General features: G+C 44.8%; 1 protein-coding gene and 1 long non-coding RNA gene across 4 annotated transcripts in view; one reads left to right on the top strand and one right to left on the bottom strand.

Annotated features, from left to right (window-relative positions):
* The window catches only part of SLC43A3 (solute carrier family 43 member 3), a 416,880-nt gene that overhangs the window by 343,649 nt on the left and 51,394 nt on the right, over positions 1-21,837 (top strand). For all 3 annotated transcript variants that reach the window (XM_089687586.1, XM_089687585.1, XM_089687587.1), the window contains exon 9: positions 705-844. In XM_089687586.1, the coding sequence (XP_089543712.1) occupies positions 705-844 (140 nt within the window). The remainder of the gene's footprint in view (positions 1-704; positions 845-21,837) is intronic.
* LOC149454442 (uncharacterized) overlaps positions 1-21,837 on the bottom strand; it is a 249,284-nt gene that overhangs the window by 183,370 nt on the left and 44,077 nt on the right. The gene's annotated exons all lie outside the window — the stretch shown is intronic.

The raw sequence follows: 21,837 nt of genomic DNA, 5'->3' as shown, positions 1-21,837 counted from the left end.
CAAACAAATGGGGCAGAAAGGCTGAACATTCACACTGGACATTGTTGGGCAAACAAGCATGAAATGTGTGCAGCAAGCACTGAAGGACAAAGCGGAAGTGTACAGCTAAAAACAGGTCTTAACATACAAAAATGAGCTATGTATGTCATAGATTACAGGACAAACGTGCAATAAACAAGCCATGAGGCAGAAATGATGCCATGCGTCCCAGAATAAGGAACAAACATATGCCACAAAGAAACTATGAAGCAGAAATGATGCCATGTATCCCAGAAGAAAGGATAACCATGTGCCACAAACAAAACAAGAAAGTAAATAACTGCTAAAACAAATGAGGCTGTTGAAAGGATTAAAAGTGCTTTGCCATGTGCTCCACCAGATCCAGGATGTTTGAATTAGAAGTCCTGTCTACTGGATATAACGACAAGCAGTAAATTACCACATAGTTAAATGTTTTAAATACCGTAAAACACAACAAAATACCAGCAAGGACTTTAGAAGCGTTTTTTCGTGAATGCCAAAATTGTTTTTGAAAAACGCTGAGTGCTATTTTACTGCATTTCATCTAAATGCTTTTGGTGTCGCAGATCTAAAAATAATTTTGATGAAAAGCAATAAATTATAGCACGTTGTGCCAAAAATGTGACATCTCTCCTGCATATATTGCTAATCATTTTAGTCAAGGTCCCTTTTTTGTTCCCTAGTGTAACCTGTGGAGAAGGCAAAGACTCTCCTAAAAGAACAGAATCAATCAACTCTTCAGTGCCACCTAATGATGGAGAAAAATGCCAAGATGCAAAGGACTTACATGAAGAATGTTTTATGAACAGCCTGATAAAACATGGTGAGTGTTCACTAGTTATTTTCCCATTTTGCATCTCGTACTCCTTACTGGTAGAAGCCTTGAGTAATAGGGTTCTGCAGCACCAACCAACTGGGTAACCAATATATAACATACAGAAAAATATGTCACACACAGTGGATCCTTGTTAAGAAGTCCAAGAATTTAATAAAGCGATCAGGTCCTAGTTTCATTAATGCTAGAGATTAATTAGGTTCCCTTCATCACACACCTAACAAAGGGATCCTGCATGGCCCCAAATAAGGGAAACTATGGTAGTGAACTCAGATCAGCAATGGTGGACTAAAATGTACATAAATTCAAGAAGTTCACAGGTATGTAAGACACAATATTGCAAACTGCAAGGAAACTCAATAAATGGTTTTTGAGTGCTAACGAACGAGTGCTAACGAACAGTTAGATGGGGATCTTTAACTGCAAATGAATAAACAAGAGGGGGGAGGGGGGAAGAAGAAAGAGGAGCGCAGGAAGAGGAGTAGGGTCCCAGGGGTCTTTGTAGGAATGTCATAGGAATATAAACTGTCAGCACAGCAGCAAAGGTGTGTCGTATAATGTGGGGAAATGTAATGATCAACTCATGGTTGCCAGAATTTTAGTGTATTATCCGACTTTGTCCTGTAGCACTGCCTCAGCTTTTGCATGGGCCATTGCTTATGTCACTCTGTTCTTAGTCTCTCAACCAGATTAAGGGTGGGGGTTTTCCATTCTTTTGCTATTGTTTGCTTACATACTATGTATTTGTACATGTGACATGTGTGTGTACACATTGACTGTATTTGTGTGTGTGTGCGCATGTTTGTACACATGCGTTTGTATGTGTGTTTATTTTTATTTATGTGTGTGTTTATATGTATGTGTGTATGTACATTACTTTTAATCCTGACCTCCTATTCTTGTACTATCAGAACTGCTTTTTTCAGGCTTGTTCATAATAGCAAGCAAGGACTGCTACACCTCTGAAAAGCAATCCATGCTCAGATCACTTTTCAGAGACATTTGACAGGTGGTAAACAGGTAATAGGTTGCTTCCCCACCACCAGTTTTAACCCTGTAAATGCAGCATCTCTACCCCACAACAGTGCGCAATGTACACAGTTGCGGGGTGGTTGCAGTGCAGCCCCATTCACCTGGAGGTATACTTACAGCAATAGCCACATCATGTGTACCCCCCAGCTGCTGCCTTTGCAGCTAAAGTGAGAGCAATTGGGGGTCATAAAAACATCTCAACCAATTTCACATGTGAACAAGCCCTTAGTTCACGTCTGTGTGGCTGCGTTTAGGGCAGCCCATTCATTTCAATAGGCTGCCCTTTTCACAGAAATACAGGGAAAGAACTCCAACCCCTTTTTTAAAACTGGCAAATATTGGCTGTTTTTGGTGCAACGGAATGTGTGGAGTACCATTAACAATTAATGGCACTCCCAAAGAGGAGAGCATTTGTCTTTGTGTCAGGAACAAGTGCAATTTTGCATGCATTCCTCGACATGCAGTGACGTGAACCAAGTTTTGGACAGGGGTTCCTTGAGACTGAAAATACTTTTCAAGGGCGCCACAACTGGAAAGAGGCAGGAGAGGTAAAGGCCAGGTAGAAAGATGGATTCTTAAGGTAGAAGAGAAGAGGTGTATGATGTGAAAAGAGACCACGTGTAGTTCTAAGTCTATCCTAGAAGCCTGGGGAAGGGTTTCAATATTGGGTTAGTGATAAGCTGCCGGTCAGTGCATTTCAGCCACAGCAGGTTTGCAACAGAGAGAGGGACACATTCAACTGCCTTAAAGTGCAAGTAAACCCACTTTTGTATCTTTTACCTACATGTAAGATTATAATAAAGCTTACCTGTAGGTAAAATGAATATTTCCTAAATGTGCAGTTTAGGAGATATTTGCTGTTTTTGACAGGCAACGCTTGCACCCTGAAGGAACGGCATGTCCGTGCCGTTCCTTCAGAGCATTGTGCCGTGGCCCTAGACTCATGCATGGAAGTGAAGTCATTGTGGCTCTGCTAGTCAGAGGGCTGGAGATCGCAAACCCAGAAAGAAGGCCGAGTGAAGATGAAAGCCTCTGCAGCACTGACAGCGTGTCGCTGAAGGACTTCATTTTAAGGTAAGTCCTTCATAATGTTCTAGTACTGTATGTGATGCACACTAGCACATTATGACATTACCTTGCAGGGAATTTAAAAAATTTTTTTTTAATTATTTGTTACAATGTTTTAAATTTTATTTTTAGCTTTTTGTGTAGATCTTTTTTGAGCACAGCAAGCATATTACATGTTGCCAATACATTACATAATATCACAGTTGTTTTAAGCTCCCAAGAATGATATGTTGATTTTTTAAGTGATGTTGAGATCACCTTATTGTTACTTTATCATAGTGTTATTTTCTTTCTTCCAAAGTGTGGACAATTTGGGGTTTATTTACTAAAGCTGGAGAGTCCAAAATCAGACTCCCTTCTGTATAGAAACCAATCAGCTTCTAACCTCAGCTTGTTCAATGAAGCTTTGGCAATGAAACCTGGAAGCTGATTGGTTTCTATGCAGAAGGGAGTCTGATTTTGGACTCTCCAGCTTTAGTAAATAAACCCCTTTATGTCTGATGTCTAGTTTTCATCATATGCTTTGGAGGCCAGAGGAGAGATATGGGGTCTAATAGACCCCAGAGTTCTCCAAAAAGAGGACCTGTCATGGCCCATGCTATCACAAGGGATGTTGTTCGCCCCTTGTGATAGCAATAAAATTGATACAGAAAAATGAAAGGCAGTGTAAACAAAAAAGTCATAAAATAAATACTTTTTTTTTAAAGCACAGCCCTCCCCCCCCCCCCCCCCCCCGTGCTCATGTGCAAATGATCACACGCATGAAGGTCCCGCACGCATATGTAAACGGTAATCGCACCACACAGGCAACAACTACATCAGTATTCAGTGTCTAAGTTTGCAGCCGCATCTATGGTACTGTAAACTCTGTCTTTTCTCTATAATAAAGTTTCCTGATTGCAGTGAAGCAAGTGGAAAAGCATTTGTGGACTGTGCACTGTCAGTCCTGTAGGACTATACAGTATACAGAATCTCTCACAAGCAGCCATGCAGTACTTAAAGAGGAAAATTACAATACTTACCAGTGTGTATAAGGCTGGGTATACACTAATAGAAATTAGAATAAAATTTGCACACAAATCCTCAGAACATTTGAAGATTGTTCAAGATTGTGTTCACTTTTAACATTCAATTTTGGAATGAATATACTTTAACAAATGAAAATCACATATGCTGTTAGAAATTTGTACATCTGAGAAACATTTTCCATCCTGCTCCTTTGAATTTTCTTGTCATTGCTATTGAAAACAAAAATCGATTTGACCCCACTAATGATTAGATAAACGACCAATCATTCTTACAACAAAAAATATTGAACATAAATCTAGTAGTGTATACCCAGCTTAACACTAGGCATATTTCTGAATAGGGAATTCAACACCTGGCGGATTAAAGTGTTACTAAACCCACAACAGTAAAATCAGTCTGTATATGCAGTAAAGCATGCTTGTTATACTCACTGTGGAACCTAAGGGGTAATCCTGTGCATTGTGTGAAAAGGCTGTTTGATCTTTTCTTCTCTGCCCCTCCTCTTGTTTAAATGCCAATGCTGATAAGACAGACTGAACCATGCACTTCTGCACATTCTCAATTTAGTGTGTATTGCTAGAGAGGTTTTTTTTCTGTGATCAGCACAGGGCCAATCAGCACTGTCCAGACACAGGTCAGGGCATTTCCATCCTCCTAGAGAACTCCTCTTACAAGCTTTAACTAGTGCTCAGCTGAAGTCACAATACTGCTCTAACTGCTGGTGAGAAAAGGTATTTAGCAGTTTATATTTACTAAAATAATTGGATTTCCATGTTGTGTGTACTGTGGGAGACCGGATAGAGTGAATGCAGGATCCTGGGTTTAGTAATACTTTAACTCGTTATACTTAGAAAACCCAATTGTTGTTGTCATATGTGGAGCCCGAGATCATCAACCAAGCACTTTGGTAAAAGCATACAGTCCTTTTTAGTTAATAAAAACAGGAAAATAGAAAAACCGCTGTAGCCAGGTGCTTGGATAAGAATGAGAGTGAAATAAACTCTAGCTACAGCTGCTCTCTGTAGCTGATGCCCTGCAGTGCTGAACTAGTCAACAGCTGTTATCAATGAGAGGAGAGAATTGCTGTGCAGGAAGAGTTCAATAGTCTGAGTAGGGCAGCACTGCACTGTGGGAACTGTAGTCCTGAGGAGAGACTCCTGTATAATCAAGAGCTTTTTGAACTACATTTCCCAGAGAGAGATTGCCAGGAGGAGGAGAAAGATCTGAATTTCCCAGACTGTAGAGGACATAACTCTCTCTGCCCATGAGGGAGGTCGGAGAGTGCACCACCACTGCTGCATATCAACGGCCTAAGTAGGATCTGGAGTGCTCAGTTTGAGGGTGCCAACAGACAGAGTAACTTGGGTAATGTCAGGGCAGGAGCTGAGGAACGGACAGGCAGGCCTAACAATGTAACGCACTGGCTGACAACAACCACCACCCACAGACCGAAGTCCCTCAGGGCGCGGAGTCTAAGTCCCAGGCTGCCCTTCACCAAGGCCCCTGATGGTGGGGATGGACTTGACGCAGCCAGGAACCAGGTTGCGGCCCCCGAGACACCTCAGCTGCGGTAATGGCCGCCGCCATTGGCGTGTAGCTGGTGGAAGAGACAAAAGAGTAGTCAGACAAGCCGGGGTCAACAACAACAGGACAAAACAGTACAGGACAGCAGACAAGAATCACAGGTCACGAGCCGGGTTCAGCAACAGAGGGTCAGATCAAAGGAGAATACAAAGAATAGTCTAGTCACAAGCCGAATCAGATACCAGGAGAGTCACGAGAGTCAGAACAGAGTAATAGCAACACAAAGACACAAGACACGAGTGCAAAGAGCATGTGCGGGCCACAGGCTTATATGTCATCAGCCACACCCCTCTGGGGGATGGACCACAGAAACCTGAAGGCATAAAAGGATTCCCATCATGCACAGCAGAATCCAAGATGGACGCCAGCACATGGAGTAACATAACCTCAGGGAAAATGTAGGACCTTGACAGTACCTCCTCCTCAAGGGCCCCTCCCCCTCCGCGGCTCAACAAAAGGTTTCCGAGGAAAGCGGGTATGAAAAGCGCGGAGGAGGGCAGGAGCATGGACATCCGCGGAAGGAACCCAGGAACGCTCCTCGGGACCATAACCGCGCCAATGAACCAGGAACTGTAATTGACCGCGCACCAATCGAGAGTCCAGGATCCGGCTCACCTCATACTCCTCATGACCGTCAACCCGGACAGGACGGGGCCGAGGAAGAGAGGTAGTGAAGCGATTGCAGATCAGAGGTTTCAACAGGGAAACATGAAAGATATTGGAGATCCGCATCCCAGACGGAAGGGCAAGGGCATAGGCCACCGGATTTACTTTGCGGAGAATGCGGAAAGGACCAACAAAACGGGGAGCTAGTTTGGGTGTGGGCACCCGAAGATTGAGGTTGCGAGTAGACAACCACACCCGATCGCCGACCTGGTATGAAGGAGCGGGCAACCGTCTGCGATCAGCCTGGAACTTCTGGCGCTGAGCTGAGTCCCTCAAGGCCCTCTGGATCTGCCCCCATGAAGAACGCAGGGCAGCAAGATGCTTCTCCACAGCCGAAATGTCCTGTGGTGAGAACCTCTCAGGTAATACCGCGGGTTGGAACCCATAGTTGGCCATGAAGGGAGACATCCCGGAGGAGGAGTTGACCGCCGAGTTCCTGGCAAACTCTGCCCACGGCAGGAGATCGGCCCAATCGTCCTGATGGTCTGAAACATAACACCGAAGGAATTGTTCTAAGGCCTGATTGGAATGCTCCGCAGCCCCATTGGACTGCGGGTGGTAGGCTGAAGAAAAGGAGAGACTAATACCCAACTGGGAGCAGAAGGCGCGCCAGAATCTGGACACGAACTGACTCCCGCGGTCTGAGACAATCACCTTAGGTAACCCATGCAGGTGAAAAATCTCCCTGGAAAAGACCGTGGCCAGTTCTTGCGCTGTGGGTAATTTCCTGAGTGGAATGCAATGGCACATCTTGGAAAACCGATCGACGATCATGAGGATGACCGTATGACCCCGAGACACCGGGAGGTCTACAATAAAGTCCATCCCTAGATGTGACCAAGGACGCTCCCCATTGGGAATGGGTTGCAGAAGACCCAAAGGGAGATGCCGTGGAGACTTATTCTGGGCACAGATCGAACATGCCGCTACATAAGAGGCAATGCCGGCACGGAGGGTTGGCCACCAGAATAAGCGAGAGACGACCCAACGCAGCTGGTTCTTCCCCGGATGCCCGGCAGTTTTGGCGTTATGGTAGGTACGCAGCAGGCGGGTGCGCAATCCCTCGGGTACGAAACATCTACCCTCCGGCTTCCCGGGAGGAGCATCAGTTTGAGCCGCCAAAATCTGCTCCTCAAGGGGAGAGGTCAGACTGGTGCGAATGGCAGCCAGGATCTGATCTGGAGGTATAAGTGAGATTGGCTCAGAGTCCTCCCTGGACAACTCAGAGTATTGCCGTGATAACGCATCAGCCCTGACATTCTTGGAACCAGGCAAATATGAAACCACATAGTTGAAGCGTGACAAGACAGAGCCCATCTGGCCTGGCGGGGTGTCAATCTCTTGGCCTCCGAAAGATAAGTCAGGTTCTTGTGATCGGTAAGAATGAGGACCGGAACCGCGGAACCCTCGAGCAGGTGCCTCCATTCCTTGAGAGCCAGAATGATGACCAACAACTCCCGATCTCCAATCTGGTAGTTGCACTCAGCCGAGGAAAGCTTCCTGGAGTAGAACCCGCAGGGAAGTAGGGGTCCATCGGGCGACCGACGCTGAGACAGGAGAGCCCCTACTCCCGTCTCGGAAGCATCAACTTCGAGGACGAAGGGCAACCCAGGATTGGGATGCGAAAGAATCGGAGCCGAAGCAAAGGCAGCTTTCAGAGCCTCGAAAGCTATGATGGCCTCGGATGGCCACTCGTGAGGGTTACTCCCCTTCTTGGTTAGGTCAGAGAGAGGCTTTGCCAATGTGGAGAAGTTCCTGATGAACTTCCGATAGTAGTTGGCAAAACCCAGAAAGCGCTGAATGGGCCGAAGACCATTGGGACGAGGCCACTGCAGAACCGCCGCAACCTTCTGAGGGTCCATGGAAAATCCCTCCGTGGAAATTATGTAGCCCAAAAAGGCAACTTGGGATCGATGGAACTCGCACTTCTCGAGTTTACAAAAGAGTCCATTCTCACGCAATCGTTGCAGCACCTGCTTGACATCCTGGACATGGGACTCCATGGAGGTAGAGTAAACCAAGATGTCATCCAGGTAAACCACTACGCACTGCTGCAACAAATCACGAAGGACATCGTTTATGAATTCCTGAAAAACCGCGGGCGCGTTACACAATCCGAAGGGCATCACCAGGTATTCGTAGTGCCCAGTTCTGGTGTTAAACGCGGTCTTCCACTCATCCCCCTGTCTGATCCGTACGAGGTTGTACGCCGCCCTAAGGTCGAGTTTGGTAAAGACTGTTGCTCCCTTAAGGCGGTCAAACAACTCAGAAATCAAAGGAATTGGATATGCATTTTTAATGGTAATCCGATTGAGACCCCTATAATCGATGCAGGGCCTCAATTCCCCACCTTTCTTCTTTACGAAAAAAAAACCCGCTCCTGCTGGGGAAGTAGACTTACGAATGTGCCCCCGGGAAAGCGCATCCACAACGTACTCCTCCATGGCCTTATTCTCCGCAACCGAGAGAGGGTACACCCTGCCATGTGGAGGAGTGGCCCCGGGTTGCAAGGATATAGCGCAGTCGTAAGGACGATGCGGTGGTAAGGTACCAGCGCGTACCTTATCAAACATGTCCCGGTACTCTCCATAGTCGGTGGGCAACGCAGAGTCCGAGGAGGCACACAATACCTTAACCGGATGCACCCGGCCCCACACTGTGGAGACCATGAGAGAATCTCGGCTGTTTGCCAATTGAAGGTTGGATTGTGCCTCTGGAGCCAGGGATACCCCAAAACCACCGAATAGTGTGGGGAAGAAATCACCTGAAAACAGGCCAACTCCCTGTGAACAGCCCCAATGGCTACCTCTATTGGCAGAGTCTCGTGGGTAACCTGCGGCGGTTGCAGGGGCCTGCCATCTATTGCTTCGAGAACCAATGGGGCAGCACGAGCCTGCAGGGGAATGGAGTGCTGTGCAGCAAACGAGCTGTCCAAGAACAACCCACCGGCCCCAGAGTCTACCAACGCCTGGGCCGTCACCGAGCCCCCCATCCAAGAAAGGACCACGGTGATCAGTGGCTTATCCTTGCGGAACGCCGGGGACGAGGAAACACCACCCAAGATCTGTCCCCGACATGATCTCAGGTGCAAGCGTTTCCCGGACGGACCGGACAAGACTGCCGAAAGTGCCCACCGAGGCCACAGTACAGGCAGCGACCCTCCCGACGCCGAGTGGCCCGCTCCCCCTCGGAAAGGCGAGCAAATCCCAGCTGCATGGGTTCCCCACCAGACAAGCTATCCCCAGGAGGCGTGGGAGGAGAGGGAGGAACGGGTGGGACAGAAAACGCAGGTGCCAGTCGATTGGAAGGCCTCCGCAGGCGTTCCTTGAGTGAAGGCCTCTCCCTGAGCCTGGTGTCAATCAGGATCAGGAAAGAGATGAGCTCCTCCAACACCACAGGCAGTTCCTTAGCTGCAATCTCGTCCTTCAATGTGTCAGAAAGACCATGGGAAAACGCAGCCACCAGAGCCTCATTGTTCCAACCGACCTCTGCCGCCAGGGTACGAAACTCTATAGCGTACTCGGCCACGGTCCGTGAACCCTGATGCATGGTCATGAGCAGCTTGGCCGCCGAGGCGGAACGAGCCGGTACGTCGAACACCCCACGGAAGGCATCGACAAAACCGGAAAAATCTTGAATCACCGGGTCGTTCCTCTCCCATAAGGGATTTGCCGAGGACAAGGCCTTGTCTGAGAGTAGTGAAATTAGGAACCCCACCTTTGACCTCTCAGACGGAAAGGCGTCGGGTATTAATTCAAAATAAATACCCACCTGGTTGAGGAACCCACGACACTGACTCGGCTCACCCCCAAAGCGCTGTGGAAGAGGGGCAGAACCAGTCATACCTCTGGGCGCCACTGATGCAGCCGTCGAGGTGGTGGACGCAATAGGCGGAGAAGCAGCGGGAGAGACCACCGGAGCGACTACCGGCCTAATAGCACCAGGAGCAAGGTGTGCAATGCGTGCAAGCAGAGTTTGCAACGCCTGAGCGAACTGATCCAACAGGTGATCCTGTTGATCGAGTCTGGCGACTAGCATTGGGAGCGAAGGCGTGCCTGCACCGTCAGGGTTCATGGCACTTGTGTAATGTCAGGGCAGGAGCTGAGGAACGGACAGGCAGGCCTAACAATGTAACGCACTGGCTGACGACAACCACCACCCACAGACCGAAGTCCCTCAGGGCGCGGAGTCTAAGTCCCAGGCTGCCCTTCACCAGGGCCCCTGATGGTGGGGATGGACTTGACGCAGCCAGGAACCAGGTCACGGCTCCCGAGACACCTCAGCTGCAATAATGGCCGCCGCCAATGGCGTGTAGCTGGTGGAAGAGACAAAAGAGTAGTCAGACAGGCCGGGTCAACAACAACAGGACAAAACAGCACAGGACAGCAGACGAGAATCACAGGTCACGAGCCGGGTTCAGCAACAGAGGGTCAGATCAAAGGAGAATACAAAGAATAGTCTAGTCACAAGCCGAATCAGATACCAGGAGAGTCACGAGAGTCAGAACAGAGTAATAGCAACACAAAGACACAAGACACGAGTGCAAAGAGCATGTGCGGGCCACAGGCTTATATGTCATCAGCCACACCCCTCTGGGGGATGGACCACAGAAACCTGAAGACATAAAAGGATTCCCATCATGCACAGCAGAATCCAAGATGGACGCCAGCACATGGAGTAACATAACCTCAGGGAAAAGGTAGGACCTTGACAGGTAAAGAGCAGAGAGTGGACTAATTGCTGTGTGTGTGTTAGACAACATAAACCAGGTGGAGACAAAGTGTAGTTAAAATCACATCTTTAATGAAATAGCAAATATAACATAGATCAGGTCAAAACAGAAGCCAGGGTTTGGATGCCAGTGCAGGTAATCAGATGAGCCAGGGTCAGGAAACCAGAAGTCAGCATAGTCAGAAGCCAAAAATCAGGAACAGGAATGAGAAGAGAAGTCAACCAAACCGAGTTGTACACAGGAACACAGGCAGCAACACACTAGAGATCATAGACCATGGAAATGCAAGGAGGAAATGAGCTAAGCTGCTAAAATAGCAAAAAGGGCTGGACTACTGAGGCAGGTAATGGTATCCAGGTGAGTCACTGTGGAGACAATAAGTGGCTGGTAATTAACTAACAGCTGAGCAGCTTCTGAGCACTGGAAGAAAGGAGCTGCTCGTTAAGTAGCAGGAGTGCAGCCCTGACAGTGTGTGATTGGATGGTGAGCTGCAATATTGCTGAGACTGGTGAGCTTCTGCTGTGGGGATTTACCATTGGCAGCTAGAGATTGAAATCTTTAGGAACTGACTGTACATCCATCTAGTAGCTGTATTGCTGCCTGCAGACTTGACTGGGACTATTCTCATGTGCACCAACTGTACACCTGGGCCCCAGTGCTAGCTGGCTGAAGAGCCGGGATTAAGACAGTTAAAGCTGCTACACAAAGACCTTTACCTATTTATGCTAGGATGTACCTCTCAGGTGACATTTCGCGATATCCTACCCATTCTTCTAGAGTGCCCTCTAGATTAGTTATAGTATTAATATTCACATTTCAGTTAATGCTTATTTGCACTGTTTATTGCTGACTTTTCTGATTCATAAATGAATCCCAGCTATTCTAAGTTACCTTGACATAGTGATTATACTGTCTAACGGACTGTGTCTGAATCTACTTTCTGTATGTCCATTTAGACTCAAACCACCATTTATTCTAACCCGTACCAATACATTGAGTAAAGTTACCACTAAACTGTCTTGTGTCTATTTCCTGGTGCTAATTCACAGCCAAAATTAAAAAAATATCTATACTCGTCTTATAAGTGCTTGCAGTAAGTTTTATTTAATCAGATATGTTAGAGGGTCTGAGGTTGTTCTTGGAATCACAGCTTATCTTCAGTGAACAAATATACATCTTAAATTGTTGGTACAGCAAATAAAGGGTTGGCTCACTGCTAGTCACACTTGTCCCTTAAACAAGGTATTTGAAATCTCCTGTCTGCCCCAGGGGTATGAAGTCACAGTTCAGCACTAATGTCTCATCCACAAGGTAGCCCCCTAGGGTCACTCAGCTGTTTTCTGATCTACTACAGCTCACATACAGGTGCTAGCTGTTTCCCCTTAATTTTCTGGACTCTGATGCAAATTGGTTAACCTCTTCAGGATCAAAATCCAGGGTTTGGAGGTTTCTTCCCACCCAAAGGTCTCTCAGAACCTGTGAATTCCATATTCCAAATAAGGATTTACCAAACCAGAGAGCACTAAAAATCAGTCCTCTCCTCTGTCTGGACTACCCTGGAACTCCTTTAAACTGCATGGGTGATAAAAATATCTCTTGAGCTCTCCCTTAAATTGACCACAACCCAAATAGTGGAGAAATTATATCTCCAGTCCAAGACCCAACCCTAGCATCCTTTACATTGTATGAAGCCATGGAGACTTAGATGTTGTCAAAGTGCTTTTAAAGCCTCCACAAGGGCTACCTATGTGTTTGTGCTTTGAAGACATAGGATGAATTTAGCTATTGTTCAGAAGGAAATGAAGGCAAGAAAGAACATTTTTTTACCACACCCAAGAGCTCCTGATAAACAAGAGAATCTTGCCTTTCTTTGAGGATGATAAGAATTCCAAAATGGATTGGTGACCAAGTAGATGGGAACAGATGCCATGAGAAGATACCTGCAGTTACAGCACAGAGAAGTTTGTCACCAACACACCATGGATCTCCAGAACAGGTCCAAAGTTTTATTCAGTAATCACATCATAGTTACAAAAGTGACCTTTCAAAGCTTTGCAGGACCCCTTCATCAGGTATGTGACAAGGCAGTGCAGAACAGAAAAATATTTAACCACTTGCCCTCCAGAGGATTTACCCCCCTTCCTGACCAGGCTTTTTTTTGCGATACGGCGCTGCATTACTTTAACTGACAATTGCACGGTCATGCAAAGCTGTACATAGATGAAATTTATGTAATTTGTTCCCCACAAATAGAGCTTTCTTTAGATAGCATTTGATCACCTCTGTGTTTGTTTTGCCCTATAAACAAAAAAAAGACAATTTTGAAAAAAAAAAACAATATTTGACTTTTTGCTATAAAACATATCCAATGAAAAATTTTAAAAATCAAATTTCTTCATAAATTTAGGCCAACATGTCTCTGCTAACAAAAGATCCCAATACGTGTAAATTAATTGGGTTATGTGAAAGTTATAGCGTCTACAAATGGTGGTATATATACTGGACTTTTTATTTATTTTTTTCATACTAGTAATGGTGGCGATCAGCAACCTATAGCGGGACTGCGGGATATTCTGACACTGGTCGGGAACTGACTAACTGCCACTGACATCCCAGTGACACTAATACAATGATCAAAAGCACTGCCACTGTACTAATGACACTGGGCAGGAAGGGGTTAACATCTGGGGCAATCAAAAGGTTAACTGTGTGCTGTGTGTGTTTTACTGTGTGCTATGTTTTACTAGGAAGGCATGCTGTTTTGTATTTCTCTGCTGTGCAGAGAGATACAAAACAGCATGTCCATGCTGATAGGAGAAAGACTTGTGTTGTTTACACACAGGTCTCTCCCCTATCAACTTTCCCCAAGGATTGCAGAATGCTGGCCGGGAATCCGGGACCCAGTGACTGACATCCCTAGCCGCCAATAGTTGATAGGCTGGCACCCTTGTGTGCATGTCCCCTACTCAGAAAGGCAAATCACGTATATATACATGATTTTTCACAGTCCTGCTGTCCTGTAGCAGTACGTCTGCTATAGGGCGATGGGAAAGTGGTTAAATAACTATCCACAAATCAGTAAGCAAAGAATTGGCCCTACCCCGCCCCCTGACATCATAATGATATCATAAGCCCGCCAGAAACACATAAGAGGAATCTGCTGTTTGGCTCTGATGATGAAGTGGATTCCTTCGAAATGCATCAGCCTGCATTGATCCCGGGGCGCCCCCCCCCATGGTCTGAAGACTTTTGAGTCCAGAAGGGTATAGCAATATGGCCGCTGCGTCCAGAAGTGCGTCACCTCGTACCGGAAATGGCGTACCGACACGTTGCGTCTCGTGCCTCGTGACTTCATCAGATCAGACCCTGATGAAGTCACGAGGCACGTGACGCAATGCTTCGGTACGCCATTTCCGGTACAAGGTGACGCACTTCCGAATGCAGCGGCCATATTGCTACACCCAGTAACCATGCAGTACACCCATAGGATGTGGTGACAGGCGTTTTTTTCTGGCAATTCATGTGAGTGCAGTATCAAGTATTTCCATTTTTCAAATAAAAAGATTACTGCACTATGGAAGGATCTTTGTTTTGTATCTCATGTATGTGGCCTTAAGTGGAGGTGGAGTGGATAAGGTGCACTGGGGAGAAGTTTATATTCAATCCCATGGTCCCTGTGATGAGGAGCGGAATTGAGAGGATCTGGTATTGATAATCATAGCCTTTTGGCCCTGTACGGGTCAGTGTGTGGAGGTGAGCAGGCATTGCTGCCATTTGAGGATCTTTATTTCTTTTTCACTGGAGTGAAGATCACGTTGGCACAGTTTCACTTGCATGGACTTTATGTTTTATAATTACACAGATATTTTCCTTTTGATTATTTAATGTTTATTGTGTTTATATTAGATATTGATATACTAGCAGGGGATGTGATTCCCCCTTTTTTAAGAACCACTTACACAATTTTCTGGATATACATAATTTTAATGTTTTTTTTCATTTATATTGGTGAACATTCAATTGCATTTTTTGTAATTTTTTCCACTGAGCACTATTATGTTGGCACGACTAGCATTACATTTCTCTTGATCATTGCCGAGATGTTTCTACACCTTGATTGGAGTCCACCTCTGGCAAATTAAATTGTCTGGACATGATTTGGAAAGGCACACGTCTTTCTATAAAAGGCTTCTCAACTGACAATGTATACTGTATCGGAGCAAAAGCCATGAGGTCAAAGGAGCTGCCTGCAGAGCTCAGAGACAGGATTATTGCAAGGCATAGGTTTGGGGAAGGCTACTGCAGTAAAGGTCCCCAAGAGCACAGTGGCCGCCATAATTCTCAAATGGAAGAAGTTTGGCACAACTAGGACTCAGTCGAGAGACCTTAGTAAGAGAGGTGACCAAGAACCCAATGGTGACTCTGAGCTCCAGAGATCCCGTGCAGAAATGGGACAAAGTTCCAGAAGGTCAACCAGCACTACAGCCCTCCACCAATCTGGGCTTTATGGCAGAGTGCCTAAATGGAAGCCTCTCCAAAACATATGAAAGCACTCTTGGAGTATGCAAAAAAGCACATGAAGAACTCTCAGACTGTGAGGAACAAGGTTCTCTGGTCTAATGAAACCAAGATTGAACTGTATGGCCTCAATTCTAAATGTTATGTCTGGAGAAAACCAGGCACCGCTCATCACCTGCCCAATACCATCCAACAGTTAAGCATGGTGGTGGCAGCATAATGCTGTGAGGGTGTTTTTCAGCAGCAGGGACTAGGATTATGGTCAGGGTTGAGGGAAACCTGAATGAAGCAAAGTACAAAGATATCCTCAATGAAAACCTGTTCCACAGCACTTTAGGAACCTTAGACTGGGCCACAGATTCACCTTAACGCAAAACCAAAAAGAGTAAAATAAGACTGCAAAAATCCTTAGAGTAGTATTCAAGGCTGAGTCTATTTTAATGTTACAGCACCGTCTCACCTATTGTATTTTTGGCAGGGTCCTCTGAAGCTAAAGACTAAACAATACCAAGAAACAGGTAGTTCTATAGGATACTAGCCCAAAAACTGAGTTTCATATAAGGACCTACTGCAGTGTAAATAACAAAATAAGCTTTATTAAATTCCCAAGTAATACAAAAATACTGTAAAAAAGGTTTATTGACCTAAAAGTCTTCCAACCACCATTTTAAGACCTAGGTCTGACAACGTTGTCACCCTAAAGGAACAGAAGCCCGTGCCACCGACTCATACAGCCACACTGACACACAAGCAATAGATGGTAGAATCAACATGGACTAAACTACAGTGCTGTTAGTCCAATAATGCTTAGGCAATGCTTAGGCAATGCAAATAAAGTAACCTGAATGCAAGCTTATTTGTAGTGTATATTTAAAAGATAAATATTATCATTATAGTGCATGGTCCGCTCACTTGGAATCAAATGCACTAAGGCTAGACAGCAAATATCAAAATTGCAAGAGACATATGCTTCAGAGGAAACTTGTCATAGTTTTAGATATATATGTGCTTAGCACTAATTACATTCATTTTACTCATAGGTAGTATTGTCTCTTTTTAAATAAATAGGCTGTAAAACACACCAGTAGTATCCAGCAGCATAGAGCTTAAGTTATTCAGTAGGGGTCAAATCCCACAATTCAGCAGAGTTCAGTATTGTTAGCCTCATATCGACTAGCATGCATTGATATACTATAAGGGGTATTCCATAAGTAAGCTGTTATGTATTACCAGTTCTGAGATATTGACCATTGTGTCAGCTAATTAGCATTTAACCCGATTCCTCTGAAGTACAGACTTAAGCAGATGCAGACAGTTTTAAGAAAGCGGGCAAGCAAGCAGTCAGTTTAGCATGTCAAGAGTAATGTCCATAAGTAAGCTGTTATGTATTACCAGTTCTGAGATATTGACCATTGTGTCAGCTAATTAGCATTTAACCCGATTCCTCTGAAGTACAGACTTAAGCAGATGCAGACAGTTTTAAGAAAGCGGGCAAGCAAGCAGTCAGTTTAGCATGTCAAGAGTAATGCACAGTGGAGAAAATGGTACCGCTCCATAGCTACAGACTTGGTATCAGTTTCAGCAGACTTAACTTCAACTGCATATAAAAGTCAGCTCCAAAGTCCCTCGCTATGTCATACAGTCATTGCCCAAAGGCTCTCACCCATCAGGTATCAGATATTGTAGCTCAGCCCGTTTCCTGCCCGTAAGTCTATCCGTAAGTCCGTAATGTCTGACAGATCTTATGTTTTCCAGCAGTGCTTTCAGCCCATTTGGGTTTCCCCATCATAAGGCAGTGAGTCAGCGGGGCCAGTAGATGGAAACACTACTGGGATGAACAGAGCCAGTGCTCATTGACGCTGCTTATGTCAATGCATTTCGCCCACTCAGCCATGAACTTCGTCAGAACATATGGGTGTATGGTCCTGCACCTTTTTAAGGTGACAGTGCACCTGTCATTTCCCCTCTCAGTACTATCATCAGCAGGGCCATTTGAAAATCAAGCAGACATCACTGCTTCCAATATGACAATGATCCTAAGCACACAGCCAAGTCCTAGAGTGGCCCCTGACTTAAACCCTTTTGAACATCTCTGGAGAGACCTGAAATAGCTGTCCACTGATGGTCCTCATCCAATCTGACTTAGCTTGAGAGGATTTGCAAAGAAGAATGGCAGAAAATCCCCTAATCCAGGTGTGCAAAGCTTGTTGCATCATACCCAAAAAGACTTCAGGCTGTAATTGCTGCCAAAGGTACTTTAACAAAGAGTAAAGTGTCTGAATACATGTGTTTATTTCAGTTTTTCTTTTTAATCAGTTCAGACATTTCTAAAATTCTGTTTTCACTTTGTCATTGCAGGGTACTGAGTGTAGATTAATGAGAAAAATTAATTGAAACAACTATAGTACCAGCCTGAAACATTGAAAAAAGTGAAAGGGGCCTGAATACTTTATGAAAGTACTGTAGGTGTCACTCCTGGTCTAGAGGCTCATTTTGACCTTTTCAAACTCTTTGTTACAGCAAATCTGATCACTGACTGTATTGTTTTGGTGTAACACATTTGTAAGTAAGGTTAAAGAGTCTTTAGAGGAATACAATTCCATGTTACAGCAGAATAAAAATATGAATATAATACATTTTGCGTTGTGAGAGCAGTCTTAGGAGTATGAAAATGAAATTATACTAAATGTCCAAAATGAACCAACTAAACCCCAAATTATGCAATTCCACCATATACAATAATGTGCATACCCCTGGTTGCCAAGAAGTCCCTTTCCCCCAGGAAGTCCATTAAATAGTAAATATCTCAGCTTCGGATCAAATGAAGTCCTCAATCAGTATCCCTATGTGACTTCTTAATTCTCCAAAACTTGTATATTCTCAATTGATCAATCTTGAAAACTGGGACCTCGTCTTCCTCTTTAATCCTCAAGGAAAATATATAAACCACACATAGTGCACTATCTTTGCCACACCGTAAAAAATAAACTACAAACCACTCACATTAAAGTGCTCATAACCAACAAAAACTCCACCAAGTGTCAATGTACGTCTTGTGTCTGCAATTCCTATCCTTACCATCTAGATGTAGATTGCTTGTTCAAACATAAATTCCCAAGATGTGAATGCTTCCTCCAAAATTCTTCCTCATGGACAACTATTTCCTCCAAGAGAATGGAAATATGCATATAATACATTTTGCGTTGTGAGAGCAGTCTTAGAAGTATGAAAATGAAATTATGCTAATTGTCAGTGAATATAGAACCGTTATGGTTATATGCTGTGGGCACAACACCTTCCAGTTAAATAAAAAGAGGAACCAATGTGTTGGCTGTATAGGTACTATCAATTGGGAAAGTGTGAATATAACTTTTTTGGGAGGAGGCAGGAGGATGCTGTTGAATGGGCAAAAAGGAGAGGGAGAAGAGGGAGTTTGGACAGAGAGAGGAAAATAGGACCAAAAAAAAAAAATGAAACGGGAAGAAGGAGATTAGGGATGGGTTCACAGATAGCTGAGGTGTCCAACATGGCTTTGGAAGTGGGTCTGTAGGCAGCTGCATCCTATTTTTCCACTGCAGGTAGAGCTCATGCTCAGTGGTGATGCAGGTGGAGGAGGAAGTCGAGAGGAGCCTGGTTTCCTATTATTTCCTTGGTCACAGAGAAGTAGCATTTGATTGGATGCTGGCTTCCCATGTGACTTTGGTTGGCAATCTTGCGTCAGGCAGAGAGCCTATTTAACCACTTGACAACTGGGCTAAAGCCGAATGACAGCTACAGCATGGTTGTCCAGTTCTGGGAGAGTGTCATATAACATCCTCCCAGAACACGCCCCCAGTGCTGTCTGTGATCGCTGTGTCAAATGGACACAGCTGATCAAATGACAAGGTAAAAGGCCAATCACAGCGGCCTTTTACCACGTGATCAGCTGTGTCCAATGACACAGCTGATCACAAAGTAAATACAGTTGCCGGTTACTGTCACAGCGTGAGCAAGTACTGCCGATAACTGGCAAGTGTCACAGACAACATGATTATCAGTGCAGCCCCAAAAGTGCCCAGCAGTGGTGCCTGTCACAGCGTATACCCAGAGACTGACGCAGACCTCCATTTTGTTAAGAACCTCCATCTTGGCAAATGGGTTAACCATCCTGACAAACATATTTCCCCCTCATTCTCCCCCTCCCTTTCTGAGAGTCCCAGCAACATTTGGCCAGTGTGTATGTGTGTAGGAGTGTTACAGGAGGCCAGGGCCCAGCAGGGGGCTAGGAGCTATAAAGTCCCCAAGAGAGCTGGGGCCTAGCTGTCCGAAGAACCTGTAAAATGTAACACCTCGTACAAGATAAGGCAAGCTTTCCCTGTAGTTCAAAGAACATTCCCAGGAAACAGGACCAGATAACCTTTGTTAAAATCCATTTTTCCCCTATGTCTCATATCTTGGAATATGAGAGACTTGCATAAAAACCGGACATATCCTCAGATTGTCCACGAAAAGACGAACAGTTTGGTAGGTCACTCGCATTGTCTCGTATACATAGGAAAGCTGAAAAATAGATCTCGTGAACCGTTCAGTGTATAATTTCATAATTCATATCTAATCAATTTTCAGACGTGTCTGCCTAATAATCTACCCGTGGGTGGAATGTCATTTGTGCAGATGGAAAGTTATGGGCCAAGATATGAGTTATGGGAGATTTTGGCTCTAGTTGACCTCAACTAGAGCCAAAATCTCCCATAACTCATATTTTGGCCCATAACTTTCCATCTGCACAAATGGCATTCCACCTATCCACCCATACCTCCACGTCCTAAACGGGGTATTATTCCTTGACTTCAGAGACACCCCCTGCTGGGGATACAAAATAGGCTGTCAGGCCTAAGAGTGTGAGTTGAAGAATTCTCCCATTTTTTAACATCAATACCACCTGGGGAGACCTGTGCCCTTTTGCTCTGAAACTTGGATCTGCTAACCCAGGACTTTGGCAAGTACCTTAACCCTTTCACCTCTCTCTGATATATCTTTGCTGTGCTGTTGGTCTCTGTATATTTATATATATATATCTTAGTTACATCTTTTCTGTAAATATTTTTAGTGCACCCGTTTGACCTTTTAGTAATAAATCTTTCCGTCTGAAAGTGTTGAACTGTTTCTATAGCGCTTTATTGCAATTTACGAATTCCTGCCTCTAAAGAGAACGCTACTGTGTTTGTCTAACCCTCTGTATAACTGAGGTGGTGGCAGTGTGAAGGGTTAATTGCGTAATTAACCTGACCCAGTAACAATCGCTCAGGCTGCCGGTACATCGATTATGGTCCAATTAGCTGGAAAATCGTTGTGCAGGTTACAGCTGGGTGTGACATTGTTACGCACGTGACATCGCGGTTTTAGATTGGCTAGTCCTTCGGTCACGAGTTTGGTGAGAAGGTCTGGGGTCTGACGCCACGATCGTGACAGTAACGACCAATTATGCTGACCATGAATTAATGCACATTAAATGTCTGGTTAAACCAAGTTCTTTTTTTTACTGCAAAATTTTCTTTTGTTTCATAGTAATGTGCTACATTTCACTGCATTTTCATTTCAATGTGTTTATTGAATTTTTCGAAGTTGAATGACAATGCATTAAACAGATATGTCAGTACATACATAGAGCATGAGTTTAATAAACAAAGCAATATCCTTCTTTAACAGGGCCAGTTCACACCACAAAAAAGTCCTCCAGATCTGTTCCGGATGCATTTCTGCATGTATCTGGATGCATTCCAGAGGTTTTTTTTTTCATCTTTTATCCTGTTTCTTTTTTTTCACTGTACTGGGTTTTGATGCCTTTTTTATGCTTTTCACCACGTTCCAGTACAGTTCTGTAAAGGAAAAAAGCAGCATGTTGTACTGTTTTCTAGACATGAAAAGCACTAGAATGCACTGTACTGGTGTGAACTATGCCATTGAAACTCATATAACCTATTTTCCATGCTTCTTTTATTCAGAAAAAAGCACTGCACTGCACGTGGTGTGAACTGGCCCAAAGTGATAAAGTAGCTGCGGCAAAAAAGTGCAGGATAAAAACACACAATAATTAATAAAGTACAAAACGGGTACTGGGTACTGTAGTCACTGCATTTATTCTGGCGTTTTATGTTATACAGACGATTACCTCAACCATTATAGTGTTATAACTGATATCGCCGAGTTTCCTCTTTCTCTGTACAAAAAGGAGGTGGTGGCAGTGTGAAGGGTTAATTGCGTAATTAACCTGACCCAGTAACAATCGCTCAGGCTGCTGGTACATCGATTATGGTCCAATTAGCTGGAAAATCGTTGTGCAGGGTGCAGCTGGGTGTGGCATTGTTACGCA

The sequence above is a fragment of the Staurois parvus genome, unplaced genomic scaffold, assembly GCF_062004578.1.
Source record: "Staurois parvus isolate SC_StPar_1 unplaced genomic scaffold, SC_StPar_1.0 ptg000430l, whole genome shotgun sequence".
Lineage (NCBI taxonomy): Eukaryota > Metazoa > Chordata > Amphibia > Anura > Ranidae > Staurois > Staurois parvus.
This window is presented reverse-complemented; position numbering and strand designations above follow the sequence as displayed.